General features: G+C 34.9%; 1 protein-coding gene across 1 annotated transcript in view; it reads right to left on the bottom strand.

The window, feature by feature from the left end:
• Positions 1 to 17,119, bottom strand: part of ITSN1 (intersectin 1) — a 289,966-nt gene that overhangs the window by 192,813 nt on the left and 80,034 nt on the right. Inside the window, exons 6-8 of the mRNA XM_044670233.1 lie at positions 11,348 to 11,527; positions 7,842 to 7,935; positions 4,283 to 4,383 (exon numbers count right to left, since the gene is read on the bottom strand). Coding sequence (XP_044526168.1) covers positions 4,283 to 4,383; positions 7,842 to 7,935; positions 11,348 to 11,527 — 375 coding nt within the window. The remainder of the gene's footprint in view (positions 1 to 4,282; positions 4,384 to 7,841; positions 7,936 to 11,347; positions 11,528 to 17,119) is intronic.

The raw sequence follows: 17,119 nt of genomic DNA, 5'->3' as shown, positions 1-17,119 counted from the left end.
ATGATTTTAGTTTACATATACTAGGAAACAGAACAGAAAAGAATTCAAATATCAGTAAAATAGAAGTAACTAATAAAGAAGAATGGACATATTAGTTTTTATACTTCAGAATTTAAAATTTTAACCTCTTAGTCAGAATTCTGATATTCCATTATCTAAAAATATAGTCTCCTATTATTCTATCAGTGAACCTCACATATCCTTAGATTGATAAAGTCCACCAATTCATCTGCCCATTTTCCCGCTCCAAATATTTTCTCAGGCTATTACTCCAGCTCTGAAATCACTTTTTCTTTCTTTCCAGTCTCAACCCAGTAAGCCAATTCAATTTTAGACTGTCCTTCTCTCTCAAATTCCATCCACATTGGCCTTCTTTCTGTTCCTCCAGACAACTCAATCTTCTATCTCCTTGCCTTTGTCCTAGTTCTCACCCATGCTTGCAATAATCTCTCACCTCCTGTGAGAATGAGGTCAGGTATCACCTTGTACTTTAAAGCCTTTTCTGATCCCCTCTATTAGTTAATCATCTTCAGCTTTAACTATCTTGTTTTTACCTACTTTCTATTTATTTGTTATATATTTTCTATATATTTATGCTACTAACACTTATATTTGTTTATATGTTATACACATATATATTTATGTGCAAATATATACACGTGTCCCCTGGAATTCTGGGTGAGGCTTGACCCTGTATCTTGCAAGAATTCCACCCTGCCATTTTCCATGTTACAGTATGTATGTTGTTTCCCTAATTAGAATGACTGTAGGCATCATTTTGTTCTTTGCATTTGTATCCTCAGGAACTGGCACATAATAAGCACTTAATAAAGGCTTGATTGAGCCAAAATTTGGAGACATAAATAAGGGATAGATAACTGACTTAGAAATTAAGAAATGCCTTATTTGCAAAATTGAGGTTCCATCCCTACACTGTGCTTATAAATGTTTACTAGAATTATAGTCCTTATTAGTTATTGATTTGCTAACTCAGTTATTGAATGTCGCACGAGTTTTTGCCTAAATAAATAAATAGCTAAAAAATATTCTTAGTATTCTTTTTAGCTATTCAAAATTGCAGGAGTTTTTGCCTAAAAAAAATACATGTGAGTAGGTATGAATAATCAGATTATTAGGATGGATGTATTAGAGAAGGAAAAAAAGTGAGAAGACCTCTTAGGATTCTTACAAAGACCAATCTTACAAGCATTTTGGAGAAGAATTTGGAACTATGCCCAAAGATCAACAAACTGTGCATGCTTTTTGATCCTACAATACCACTACTAGGTCTATACATCCCAAAAAAGACAAAGAAAAAGGAAATGGGCCTGTATGTACCAAAAAAACCTTATAGAAGTTCTTCTTTTAGTGGCAAAAAATTGGACATTGAGAGGATGGCCATTACTTGGGGAATGGTTGAATAAGTTATAGTATATGATTGTGACAGAATATTATTGTGCTGTAAGAAATGACAAAGGGGATAATTTTATAAAATCCTAGAAGACTTTTACGAACTGATAAAAAAATGAAGTAGGACCAGAAGAACACTGTGCATAGTAACTGCAAAGTTGTAATGATAATCAACTATAAAAAACTTAGCTACTCTCATCAACACTACAACAATAATCCACAATTCCAAAGGACTCATGATGAAAAAGGAGAGAATTAATGAACTCTGAATGCAGATTGAATTATATTTCCTTTCATTTTCTTTATTCTTCCTGATTTTCTTTCTTTCACTATATGACTAATGTGGAAAAATATTATGCATGACTCTATAGAGTTAGAATAAGTATTTTATTTCTTGCCTTCTCAATGGATGGGGGGAAGGGCTAAATAGAGAAAATTCAGAACTGAAAAGAAAAATCTCTTCAAAAGGAGTCCTATCATAGTATTACAAATGGGCGAATATACTAGGGGTATTATCCCTAAAAAGAAGAATCGGAGTTAAAAATATAATGGAAGTAGGAGATGAAAGGACTTGGTAGAATATGAGATCTAAAAGGTAAGGGAAAGAAAAATGTTGAAAGGGACTTTTAAACATGGGCTATTGGGTGAACTCATGGCACTGACAGAAATAATGAAGGAAGTTTAAAAGCATGCTTTAATAAGACAAAACTAATAATCTCAATTTTAGACATTTTGAGATAAAGGTATATCCATGTAGACATTGGCCTATAGGCAGTTGATGATTTGGGTATGGAGTTCAGGCACCAGATCAGGTCTGGATATCTAGATTTGAGTCATCTACCTAGAAGTAATAGACTATGGAAATTAATTAGACTTCAAAGGGAAAGCCTGTAGAGAAAAGAGAACCAAGAGCAAAACCTTGGGGAATACCCAGGTTGAAGGATCAGAAAGAGGATGAGGAGACAATAAAGCAGACAAAAAGTTGCCATGAGACAACTGGGAAGAAGAGAATTGAAAAGAAGATAGGTCTCAAAAATGAATGGACATTCAAAATTATCATGCTGAAGAGGAGGAGGTCAGAAAATGGTCATTGGATTTGATAAGTAAGACTAATTTAATTGAATAGGGTTATCATTGCCATATTATAAAGTCAGAAGGAGACACAACCTCATACATACTTAATCTTATGAAAGGAAATCTATAATTTTAAGGAATAGCTATCAAAACCTGGCAAATAATGTCTCCTAAGGACTAAAGTTTGCTATAAGAAATGATAAGCAAGATGATTTCAGAAAAACTGGAAAGATCTCCAGGAATTGATGCAGAGCAAAATAAGCAGAACTAGAAGAACATTGTACACAATAACAGTAATATTGAATGATAATTATACATGGAAATTTGGCTATTCTCAACAATTCAATGATCTGGAACAATCCTGAAAGACTTACAATGGGCAAAGCTATCCACCTTCAGAAAAAGAACAGTTGGAGTTGTCTTTCATATCAGTATATTTATGGTTTTATTTTGAGGTTTTGGTTATGTATGACCTTTGCTCTTACAACAATGACCAATGTAGTTTTGAATAACAATAAAAATTTAAAATTTAAAAGGAACTAAAGTTCTTATAAAAATGTTTTCCCCTCATCAAGAACATGTTAGATAATTTAATACTAATTAATAACTAAATATGCTTTTATTAGATCACAAGAATTGAACGGTCCCTCAGAGTTTCATCTAGTAAAATACATCATTTTATAAATGGGGAAACTAGAGCAGTGAAGGCAAACCATTTAGAGACTATATGCTGTGTACCACCACCCCCAACTAAGTATCGGATGCCCCATCCCACCCTTACCTCACACAGGGAGGGAGAAAGTGCTCTCATTGGGCTACTGGGAAGACGGGGGAGGAGGAGAAGAGTGAAAAAAATGTCTTCAGGCACAGTGGAGAATGGAAAGACAGCAGCTCTGCCCAAGTCCCTCTGCCTTACTAGTAATAAATTTGGGGAGGGAAGCAGGGGAAGGCAGCCAGTGCTCACAGAGAGGGCTCTGTGAGCTCTCTTTGGCACGTGTGCCATAGGTTTGCCATCAAGGCTCTAGGGCAGGGGTCAGCAACCTTTTTGGCCGTGAGAGCCATAAACGCCACATTTTTTACAATGTAATTTCATGAGAGCTGTACAGTGCTCACATTGCGTGTTCCTGTAACAGTGCCTGAAAAAAAATTGACTTTATGGCTCCTTCAGAAAGAGCCAGATATGGCTCAAGAACCATATGTTGCTGACCCCTGCTCTAAGGGGATTAAATGACTGGTCTAAGGTTATCCAGTAATTATGTGGAAAATTTCTTATTTTTAACCTAAGTTCTCTGATTATCTCTACTTTTAAAAATATATTTCCTTCATATTCAATGTAATAAAAAATCCAATTTTAAAACATTAGGACTATCCTTTAAAAGGATTCTGGATAATACTGGAATCCTCTTATAATCAAAAATAAGTTAGAAAACTTTAATAAAGATTTCCAACCTTTAATTTAAAATAAAGTAAAATCTACTATATGAATGCTAGAATTATTATTATTATTATAATTCTCACTTCTTCCTTTACTTCCAAAGATAAAGTTTTTCCTGTAGAAAAACCATTATGGGGTACAGAAGCAAATTAACTATTCATTTTCAGTAGATTAACATAAATGAAGTAGACAGAAAAGGAAAGTACTATTCAAGAATAAGCAAATCAACAAAAGCAATTTAGCAAACTTGGGCAAATATTTTGTTGGAAGTTTTTAAACAGAAAATTTAGTGTTTCACTGAGAGCAATGGATGAAACTTTAAAACAGACCACATTTCTCAAAATTAATTTTCACATGTTATACCTGTTAAATGTCCACTCATTGTTTTGTCGTGGCTATTGAATAGTTGCCTATATTTCAGTCTTGATGACTGAGGGACAGCCCATTCTGCCACAGGAGAAGCACTAAGAGAAGAATTTTTAAAAAAAAAAAGAATTAGAAGCAAGAATTTACCTATTAATTGATTTCTTTAAATTGACTTTTTTTTAAAAGCAGTTTGTCTTTCATTGGTTATATATTCTCATTTCTATTAATTTTCTGTTTTAAAATTCTGATTTACCAAAAAGATGATCTATTTGCTTTCTTTTAAAAACCCCTTACCTTCCATCAAAAAATTAAAACTGTGTATTGGTTCCAAGGCAGAAAGCAGTAAGGGCTGGGCAATGGAGGTTAAGTGACTTGCCCAAGGCCACACAGCTAGGGAATGTCTGAGGTCAAATTGAACCCAGGACCTCCCATCTCTAGATTTGGCTCTCAATCTACTAAACCACCTATCTGGCTTTCTCACTTTTAACATAACAACATAAATTTATTTCAAATGGCTATTTACTATATGATTATGGCAAGACAAAAAGTATCAACAATTATTATCAAGCAAGTGAGCCAATATAATAGTTCTTGCTCTCTAAAAAAAAGGACTGTTCATCTTTAAAGGTACTTAAGTCTTAACATTTTTTAATTTTTCAAACACCAAAAATAAAAATACCTTTTTTATTAAAGTGAAATGATAAGATGCTTTCATTTATGAAAGGTTTAAATTCTAACCAAGGGATATCAATTGAACCTGAGATTTCTCTGAGACAGGGAAATCCCAGGTAAGGAAATTCCCACTATACAATGTAGATCAGTCATTTCTCTGCAACTTAAAACGTCTTAAGAGAATTGCCTTGACTTGTCCAGTGTCACCAAGCCAGGATATGTCAGAGGCAGGGCTTTCTGGCTTCAAGAATAGCTCTGCGGGGGGGGCAGCTGGGTGGCTCAGTGGACTGAGAAGTCAGGCCTAAAGACAGGAATTCCTAGGTTCAAATCTGGCCTCAGACACTTCCTAGCTGTGTGACCCTGGGCAAGTCACTTAACCCCCATTGCCTAGCCCTTACCACTCTTCCGCCTTAGAGCCAATATACAGTATTGACTCCAAGATGGAAGGTAAGGATTCCTAAAAAAAAAAAAAATTAGCTCTACACAGCACTGAAGACCTTTCTTGATGAGGAAACAAATGGCCTAACACTTACAAAGCAAATCCATAGCAAGAAAGAAAGAAAGAAAGAAAGAAAGAAAGAAAGAAAGAAAGAAAGAAAGAAAGAAAGAAAGAAAGAAAAAATAAACTACTTCAGACCTGACCATTCTCTTGCCAATAACTCTTGATGTAGGCTTATAAAAAATCCCTTTCCAGGACTCATTTTAGGTCTAGATCTATTTAGAAATCTGTTGCTTAAATGATACTATCCAGAGAATGCCAAATTATTTTTGTAGAGACACTTTTGTATTAGGAATTGAACACAAACTACTAAAAAAGGCAACCTGAAATAACCTTTTATTTGAGAATAATGATGATATATACCACTATAGATGTGGGGCACAATTAACATTATTTCGTTAAGACATTTCTCTTCATTCCATTGTTAATGGCTAATTTCCATGTTACTTTGCAAGAGTTAAAACAGACAGAAGCTTAGCCTTTCGATTTTAATTTCAGTTGTCTAGATTGGGTTTTTAATATACAATGGCAAATATTCTAGCAGCTGAGAAGTGTCTTTATAAATTCAATTGCTTCAAATTACAAATAAGTAATAATATAACTATAGAGTGAATTACTTTACAATAATTTCTATAAGGTTTGCCCACAAACAAATATGCACTTATAGTAAATAATTTCTAAAACGGTGACAAAATTTACAATAAATTCTTAAAGTACTTTAAGTAGGGGAAAAAACTTACAAAGAAGAATCCAACTGTGAATTCTGCTGCAATACCCTCATTTTAAATAAGCTAATATTCTGCTAATTTGTACTCTTACTTGCTTATCATAAGTTAATTTATCTTTCTATTACACTAACAGAGTACAGGGAGTGTTACATATATATAAGGCCCCAGATTAAACTTATCAAGCCATGGGCTGTTCTGTCCTCTTCTTAAAATAAAAACATTCTAAAAATACTCTAAATAAATTAATTTTAAAAAATAAAATAAACATTCTAAACTAGACATACATTACGAATATTTATGAGGAATTTAAATTATTAAAAATACAGTGACATCTTAAGGTGAACTAATTCTAACTGCACTAATATTTGGAACTATTATTTATAAAAATCCCTTTGGGTTTTAAAGATTCCTGAGGCAAGGAGTAGAAACTGACTACATTTAGTAAAGACTCAAAGAACTGGAGCCCTGAATTAACTGAAAATTTAGAAATATGTTCAACATTGAGAAGAAAGATATCAAATGAAAACAAAAACTCACACCAAAGATTCAGTTAAAAAAAACCAACTTCCAAAGTAATTCATAGGGTCAGAACTTCTCAGATCTACTAGTATATAAATATGAAAAAAATAAAGACAGATATTCTTGTGTGGCTTTCATCATTATTATTTAACAGGCACACCATAAATCAGTGGTACTATATGATGAAAACTAATCTTTACAGTGAGAAATTCAAAGGTCTGCAAAGTTCTTCAAAACATTATTTTAATTATGTTCAACATATTCTTCTGCAGAACAGAAGGCAAATGAACCAACCCAACTTAGAACATTTTCAATAAAAAAATGTTTCTGATTCACAATCAATTAACCACAAAACTGAACTAAGTGGGATATTTCTTTTAATGTATCCAAGTGAAATTAGGTTTTGCCACCCAAAGACATAAAATCTATGAGAAAATTCTGAGGAATGCTTAAAAAACAAAATCCTCTGCTGTAATAGCAACTAAACACCTTTGCCTAGCATCTTCATAAGGAAATTTCATTCTCTATTTTAAAATGTCTAATTCTAAGTAAATTTATTTTTAGAGTATTTTACTCTTTACCACACTACCTTTTCATTCTCCTCTCACGAAAGGAGTTTTTAACTTCAAGCCTCTAAACTTATAAAAAACATATATTTTAATAACCATACTTCAATGTTATTGGATTTCTTTGTAATCCTATGTATTTTTAATGCATTTAACAACATTTTTAGTACTCCATAGGCTTCACAGATCATTAACGAAGTCCATGACACAAAAATGCTTAAGGAAGCTAATCCTGGAAGATGGACACCATACAAAACGTTTAATGGGAATATCTTTATATGATGTGAATAATTAATGAAGAAATACTATGCTTCAGGAAAAAATATATTTGGTAATCAAAGCACACAAAAAATAATAAAATCTACATTTCCTCAAATAATTTCAAATAATATATTATCAGCATGAGATAACATTTATGGAACATTAATAATATTTTGCTTAATTATAGAAATTATGTAGCAAGAAATAATTAGTAAAGATTGTTAGCTCATTTAAAATATAGGCATTAAATAGTTAATGAATTTATTTAATCAAGTCATCCATTAGTATCACTGAAAGACAAACAAACTTACCTAGCCACATCAAATGACTGTGCCTTCTGTAGTTTTGTATTTAATTGTGAACTTGGACCAGATCTACTAAAAGAAGAACTCTTTGGCAACGTGGCTGCAATAAGAAATATAGGGTATGTGATTTTACTTACATAATGATGGAATATTTCAACAAATTTAAAAAAAAGTTCTGCAATCTTTAAATATGAACCAGAAATCATTCTTCATCCTTCTTCCATAGAGCACTCTTCAAGATACAAAAAAATTACTGACTAAATTACTTTTACTTTCTCACCTTACTACCTTTGCATTTCATGATTTAGAACTAAGAAGGCCCATGAGCCTTCCATTTTCCTTCCACTGAAAGCACTCTCTTAATCATTCAGACTAACATTATTCAAGAAGGTCACAGAATTCTTTTGCTGCTTAAAGAAACACATAGAACAATATTTTATTGACTGACAGTATATAATGCATAAGATGATTATAATGTAATTCCCTATATAAATGTACAGTAAAAGTGAAATAAGCATGGAATATGATATAGGTCATTAGTGTATGGTATAAATTATGAGTTTTAACTCATATTCATATAGACAAATTTGCTAAAAAAAAAAACAACCTTCATTTCATATCTACAGACTGCACACTCCATCCCTATCAACTGTTTTAAAAATATGCAGCACAGGTTTCCGGGCAGAAAATGTGCAAACACATGATTGTTACTGAAAAAATAAGTGAAAAGGAATGCCTTATTGATGCTGGGTCAGTAACACTACCTCCATACAAGAAAAGATTGTTCATTGGCTTTGTTAAGTACCTTGTATGATATAAGTACTGCATGAAGTACTAGGGCTACAAAATAACAGCAAAAGTCCCTGTTCTCAATGGGCTCATGGTCTAACGGGAGAAACAACAAGCAAACAACTATGTATCAAAAATATATACACAAGAGGGCAGCTAGGTGGCCCAGTGGACAGAGCACCAGGCCCAAAAAATCCTGGGTTCAAATTTGGCCTCAATCACTTTCCAGCTGTGTGGCTCTGGGCAAGTCACTTAACCTACATTGCTCTTCTCCTCTTCTGCCTTGGAACCAATACACAATATTGATTCTAAGAAGGAAGGTAAGGGCTTTATTCAGACATACAGACACACAGACACAGACACAGACACAGACACAGACACACACACACACACACACACACACACACACACACACACACGGGAAAGTTGTCTCAGAGGGAAGGAGCTAGATTAAGAAGCGCTGGGAAAGGCTTCTTGAAGAAGCCGGGACTTTAGCTAAGCCCTCAAGGTAGTCAAGAAAGCCATTAGGAAAGGCAGGAGGTGGAGATGAAGAAGGAGAGTGTTCTAGGCACAGGGCACAGACAGACAAAACACTCCACACTGGGAGTGCTGGCGCAAGGGGCAGCAAGAAAATCAGCATCACTGGACTGCAGAGTACAGGTCTGAGACCACTACAAAGGTGGGAAGGGCCCAAGTCAGAAAGGCTTTGAAAGCCAAACAGAGGATTTGATATTTAATCTTGGGTAATCAGACTATTTAGTCATAACTTTGGGGGAACATCAAGACCAGTTTGGTAAATTCAAAAGTGACCATATAATACCGACATCTAATTACAAAAAAAAGCAGGTGAATTGTTAGCATTAATTTAGTGATATGACTTGGAAACTTTTGCCATTTCTGCAAACAAACCTTAGTCTTGTTTCATCATATGCACATTACCAAATTCAGAAATTAATGTGCTAGTGAATTAAATGTACACACATGTGCATATGTATATAAACATACATATATAAATGTACATCTATAAGTATACATTGACACTTTTTAAAATTATAAACCCTTTCTATCTGAAATAGGAGAATGGGGAAGACAGGAATACTTGATATGACAGTTAAACCCTCAACTTAGCCAGAGAAACTAATCAAATATTTGTGAATCCTTTGAGGTTATAATGAGACGGTAGTAAGCAACATAAAGGATTTTAATAATAAAATAAGGTAGGGCAATGGGAATGGGGCAAACTACTCTTAACCGCTATAGGAGGGAAGATACAGGGGTTTAGGTGGTCCAGGAAATCAGGGCAGGGAAGATAAAACTTATACTACACTATACTAGACTAAATACAAGCTTGACAGGGTTTTGGAGATCTCACTACTTGCTCCAACAATGTTCTCTGCTGTCCCAGGGCCCAGGATGTTGGTACAGTCCACTGTCTCCACTGGGTCACTCCAATAGGCTGTCACAGACCTGGAAGTCCACCCTTCAAAGCTACTGATCCAGACCTATTTTGTAGTTCCTCAAGTGGGGTTTCTTCAGTGAGATCAGGGCATAAGCTCCTCTACCAGTGGCAAACCTCCCAACTGTCCCAGAGTTCAAAAGCTCTATGTCCTTTCTGCCACATTCCAAAAGCCCTTAGAATGCTCAACTCAAGCTTGCATTTTCAAATATACTTTTCTAAATTTTACACTTATCTGCCCTGACTTATTCCTTATTACATATCCCAGTAGCAACACTAAGACAGAAGGACAAGGTTAGGCAAACAGGGTTATGTGACTTGCCTGAGGTAACATAGCTAGAAATGTCTACGGTCACATTTGAACCCAGGTCCTCCTGACCCGAGGTCTGGCACTCCATCCACTATACTACCTACCTGCACTCCAAACACACTTTAAAAACAGATTATTAGTATCAAAGCTTCAAAATGAAATAAACAAATTTGAGATTATTTCAGTTTATGCCTCCATGTAAGTGTGCAATACTCTATGAATTAAACATATATACTTATATTTCCTTCATAGAAAAATGCTTTTAAAGAAGAAATACATTTACACACACACACACACACACACACACACACACTATCCGAATCTGGTGGGCTGCTTAGTTTATCATTGACAAGGTAAACTATTCTTAAAATTTGATTATAGCAGTTAAAAAAAAACAACTTTTTGATGAAATATGATCCTGTTAGTGAAGAATTTTGTAAACCTTAAAATACTATATACTTATCAGCTATTATTATTAATAATGATGAAAACTGAAATTCATGCTTTAGCTGTTTTTTAATCAAGATATTACAAAGGGATTGATGCTATAAATATTTGGTTCATATTTATTGATAGTGGTAGCCAGCTGCAATTTACTCTCACAAACCTCACTTCTCTGACATATTATGTTTTACCCGTGTTTTTCTTATCTGCTCAAGGAAGAAACTACATGGATCAATGCAATATTTCTGTTTTGACCCAAACATATAAAGAACATTCAATAAAAGCAAATATTGCCCCAAAATTAAGAAAATTAGGCTTACGTGATAATACATGTATTACCAGATCAAATTGCTTATCATCCCCGAAAGACAGGAAGGGATGGTAGGGAGGGAGACAATAAGATCTTATAATTTCAGGAAATAAATGTTGAAAATTGTCATTACACATAATTGGGAAAACATCTTTGAATAAAATTATTTTTTAATCAGGCTTAAGATATAGCAGATAGCATACCAGGATGAGCAAAAGCAGGCAGAGGTTGTATGACAGAAGGAGTACCATTAGCCAGGGGAGGAACTGCTGTTGTGGAAACAGAAGATACGAGAGGTGGGGACATTCCTACTACTGGAATTGATGCCATTGGTACTGGAGCAACAGCTGTGAGAGGCGGCATGCTAGCAATGCCTCCTATACCTATTAAACAAATGAGAATTAAATATATGTGAGCCAACTACAATACAATATTCCATTATAAGGAGCATAAACCTTTTTTCCCTATTATACCATATCAAATTTATTTTGCAAAGGAATAAAAAAATTACCAACATTATTATTTGTTGAAACCTGTACAGTTTAACAATAAAAATTCAACAAACATTTAGCTCTCAATTACAATAATTTAAAGAAATGCAAATTCAAACAACACTGAGGTACCATCCTACACCTATCGAGTTGGTTAACATATCAGAAAAGGAAAATGACAAAACTTGGAGGCAATATGGGAAAGCTGAGACACAAATGCACTTTTGGGGGAGTTATAAACTGATTCAGTCTTTCCTAAAAGGAATACGGTCCTATGCCCAAAGGGCTATTTGACCCAGCAATACCATAGTATTGTACATAGTAAGGTTTGTATAGCAAAGAGATTAAAAATAAAAGGGGGCAGGAGAGACTTACAGATACAAAAATATTCAAAGCAACTCTTTTTTTTAGGGGGAAAAAGATTTGGAAGGTGAGGGAATATCCATCAATTGGGGAATGGTTAAGTGAGTTATAGCATATAATTGTAATGGAATACTATTGTGCTATAAGAAATGACAAGCAGGAGAAGCTCAGAAAAACTTGGAAAGACTTGCACAAACTTGAAGCAGAATGAAATAAGCAAAATCAAGAGAGCATTGTACAGTGACAATAATATTTTACAATGAGCAACTGTTACTAACAACTATTCTCAGCAATACAATGATCCAAAATTATCCACAAAGGAATCATGATAAAAAAAATTGCCATCTACTACTTCCAGAGAAAAAGAAGTGTCTGAATCTAGATAAAAGAAAAACATTTTTTTCACTTCTTAATTTTTTTTCAATTTGAGTTTCCCTCTACAAAAGGATTACTATATAATAATGTTTTACATGAATGCACATGTAAAATCTGTATGAGATTGCTTACTATTTCAAGGGAGGTAAGGGAGTTGGAGGGAGGGAGAGAATAAAAATTCAATATTCTTTGAAAAATATTAGAAATTATTTTTAGTTTGGTTTAGTAATTGGGGGGAAAATAAAATAAAAACTTGATGCATAAAAGTAGAAATGGGCTGGAGAAATAAGCAAACGACAACAACAACAAAACTTGACCATAAAAAGTTATAATTGTGGCAGGGAAGATCAAGACACTGAAGAAGACAACATAAAAACAGCCACAAATAAAACCTCAAAGAAAAATGTTAATTGGACTCAATCCCAAAAAATTAAAGAAAAAGATAAGAATGATAGAGAAAAAATTTGGAAAAGAAATGAGTAATAAAGTATGAAAAAATAATTAAAAGCTTGGCAAAAGAGAACATGTGCACACATAAAACCTAAAAAAAAAAAATAACACATTAAAAACAGAATTGTCCTAATAGGGCACCACAACAATCATTAAAAATAAATCCTTAAAAAGCAGAACTGGCCAATTGGGAAAAGATGTACAAAATCTCACTGAAGAAAATAATTTCTTAAAAATTAGAATTTGACAAGTGGAAGCTAATGACTCCATAAGACATCGAAAAATAATAAAACAATGTCAAAAGAATGAAAAAATAGGAGAATGTTAACTATCTCATCAGAAAAACAAATTACTTTGAAAACAGATTGAGAGATAATTTAATTATTAATTACCTGAAAGTCATGTTAAAAATAGAACATAGATATCAGATTTTAAGAAATTTTCAAGAAAAATTGCTCTAATATCTTAAATACAAACAGCTAAATAGACATTGAAAAATACTCTCAATTAAGCCCTGAAAAGGTTCCCAAAATGAAACTTCTCAAAAATATTATACCCAAATTCCAGAGTTCCCAGGTCAAGGAGAAAATATTTCAAGCAGACATAAAAAAGAATTCAAATATCATGGAGCCACAGTCAGAAGCACACACTATCTAATGGCTTCCATGTTAAAGGGGTGAAGGTCTTGGAATATGATATTCTAGAAGGCAAAGAAGGTAGGATTACAACCAGGAATAATATACCCAGCAAAACTGAGTTTAACCCTTGAGGGGGAAAAATGGATATTTAAATAGAAGCCTTTGAAGTATTCCTGATAAAAAGCTAGAGATGAATTTTTTAAATGATATTTAAACATAATATTCGAGAAAAGCATAAAGAGGTAGACATTAAAGAAAAATAATAAGGGACTCCATAATGTTTAACTGTTTATATTGCTATATGGGAAAATGATTCATATAACTCCTAAGAACTTTATCATTATTAAGGCAGGTAAGGGGAGTTTATATAGACAGAAGACAAGGGTATGAGTCGATTATGATCTTCAAAAAAAAAAAAAGAGGTAGGAAAGAAAGATGAATGGGAGAAGGGAGACATAGGATGGGGAAATTTTTCTTACATAAAAAAGGTATGCAAGCTAAAACTTTTACAGTAGTAGACAATGCTTGAACTCACCCTCATTGGAATTGGTTTAAAGAAGGAATTATATGCACACACACAGAGTTGCATATCAAAATCTATCTTGGCCAATAGAGGAATAGGAGAGGAATGGGATAAGAGAAAGGAGAGAATGGTAAAAGGATGACAGATTAAAGGAAACAGAGGTTAAAGAGATTTTTGAGGAGAGACAGGATAAAAAGAGAAAAGAAGAAAAACAAGAAAATGAGATGGCAGGAAATACAGTTAGTGTGTGAATGTGAATGGAATGAGCTCATCCATAAAAGTGAAGTAAATAACATAATGGATTAGAAACCAGAATCCAACAACAGGTTGTTTACAAGATAGATACAGGTTCCGGGTTAAGATGGTGGCAGAGTAAGAAACAGCTCTTAACCTCTCCTGACCGAAACACACAAAACTCCTCAAGGGGACATAAAAACAAGTCCAGACGAACGGAGGAACCCCACAACGGGGCACATCGTGGAAGGTACGTGGAATCGAGGCATTTCCATGCTATAAAGGGGTGAAACTGCTCTCACTAAATCGCGGGCTGAGCAACCACCCCACCCCCACCCCCTCCACACACAACATCTATAGTGCCGAAGCCAGATAAAAAGAAATAGAGCAAGTTTGGGGCACCCATCGAGTCATTGGCAGCTCCGGGGCCTGTTCCTGAGAGCAGCAAGATTTAGGACCCCAATAAGACAAAGAACGCACGCGAAATATGAGTGCGGGAGCAGAGAGTGGACGCAGGACGCAGAGCGCAGGCTGAGAGCACAGGCACGGGCGGAGGCATGGGTGGAGGCAGACACAGCCAGGAACTAAAGCTCTGAAAACCTGAGTGGGGAACCAGTGCAGATGGGTATACGACTGTGAAAACAGAGCCCTGAGAATTGTAAAGGAACCTCCTGCAGAGGATCAAGCAAGGAGGTCTACCAGGGGGCTTGACCTTGGAAAAAACCAGAACTCAGACCTCAGGAGCCAACAGACCGCGGACAGACACTGAGTGCAAGGATAAACCTGAGAAGCTGCTGGGCTAATGATGGCTACCCAGTCTCAGGAAGCTCAGAAGAGAAAGAATAACAACAAGAAAAAGAAGCCTTTAACACTCGACAACTTTTACACAGAGAAAATCCAGACAACCGAGGAAACAGAGGAGGAGAACAAACAAGCATCTGGACCCTCCTCAAATAAGGAAAACTCCTCACAAGCTATGGAAGAGTTCAAACCTGAGATTTTGAGGAAAATGGAAGAGATCTGGCAAGAAAATAACTGTTTAAAAGGTAGAATCTTGCAATTGAACACCAGAAATGACCATATTGAAAAGGAATACCAGAAGATGATGGCCGAAAACCGAAAGATTATAGCTGAAAATCAATCCCTAAAGGCTAGAATTGAGCAAGTAGAAGCTAATGATCTCTCAAGACAACAAGAACAAATAAAACAAAGTCAAAAGACTGAAAAAATAGAAGGAAACATGAAATATCTCAATGAGACAGTGACAGACCAAGAAAACCGGTCTAGAAGAGACAATTTGAGAATAATTGGTCTTCCAGAAAAACCAGAAATTAATAGAAACCTGGACTCCATACTAAAAGAAATTATTCAGCAAAATTGCCCTGAAGTCCTACAACAAGAGGGCAATATAGACATTGAAAGGATTCATAGAACACCCACTACATTCGATCCAGAGAAGAAAACGGTTAGAAATATTATTGCCAAATTCAAAAGCTTTCAAGCAAAAGAAAAAATCTTACAAGAAGCCAGAAAGAGACAATTCAAATATCAAGGAGCACCAATCAGGATCACACAGGATCTGGCAGCCTCCACGCTAAAAGATCGCAAGGCTTGGAATATGATATTCAGAAAGGCAAGAGAGCTGGGCCTACAACCACGGATCAACTACCCATCAAAACTGACTATATATTTCCAGGGGAAAGTATGGGCATTCAACAAAATTGAAGAATCCCAGGTATTTGCACAGAAAAGACCAGGGCTAAATGGAAAGTTTGATATCCAACCACAAAAATCGAGAGAAACCTGAAAAGGTAAATAAGATACAGAGGGGAAAGAAAGAAAACTTATAATTTTTAAATTTGCCTTTTTAAGGGCCTCAGTGAGATCTAATTATCTGTATTCCTATGTAGAGAAATGTTATGTATAATTTTCTGTAGTGAACTCTATTCACTATTATAATATCCACTATTATAGTAATCAGAAGAATAATTCACAGGGTGAGGGTGGAACACTAAATAATCTAAGATGGCGTGGGGGATGGGAAAGAGGGGGTGAATAGCATGGGACACCAAGAGAAACTTGAGTGAATAAGAAAATAGAATATTCTATTACACACAAAGAGGGCATGAGAGGGAGAGGGAACAAATACTATTATAAGAAGGAGAGGAAGAGAGAATAAAGAGGTAATAATCAAACCTTACTCTCAGTGTAATAAACCTGGAGAGGGAAGAGTAGCTATACTATCCATTGGGAAATAAAACTTATCTAACCCTTCTGAGAAAGTTAGAAGGGATAAACCAAGGGGAGCAGGGGAGTGGGGAGGTCAAAAAAAGGGAGGGGTGAAGGGGGAGGGAATTCATAAGGCCTTTTTTTTTTTTTTTTTTTTTGAAAAAAAGGGAGGGGGGAGAAAGGGAAGTTAATCAAGGGAGGGGATAAGGGATAGGGTCTTAATAGCAAACCACTGGTTTTAAAGGAAATAGTTTAAGGAGAAGGGGTAGGAATGGGGGAGGATTTGAAAATGTCAGCAAATGCACAACTGATGATTATAACTCTGAATGTGAATGGGATGAACTCGCTCATAAAACGGAAGCAAATAGCAGAGTGGATTAAAAACCAAAATCCCACCATATGTTGTCTACAAGAAACACATATGAGGCGAGTGGACATACACAAGTTTAAGGATCAGGGTTTGAGCAAAATCTTTTGGGCGTCAAATGAGAAAAAGAAGACAGGAGTGGCTATTATGATTTCTGACAAAGCCAAAGTAAAAATAGATATGATTAAAAAAGACAGGGAAGGTCATTACATCCTGATTAAAGGCAGTATAAACAATGAGGAAATAACACTGCTCAATATGTATGCACCAAGTGGCATAGCACCCAAATTCATAAAGGAGAAACT

Source organism: Gracilinanus agilis, chromosome 3, assembly GCF_016433145.1.
Source record: "Gracilinanus agilis isolate LMUSP501 chromosome 3, AgileGrace, whole genome shotgun sequence".
NCBI classification, from domain to species: Eukaryota; Metazoa; Chordata; class Mammalia; order Didelphimorphia; family Didelphidae; genus Gracilinanus; species Gracilinanus agilis.
Note: the sequence above shows the minus strand (reverse complement) of the source record. Positions and strands in the feature narration are given on the sequence as shown.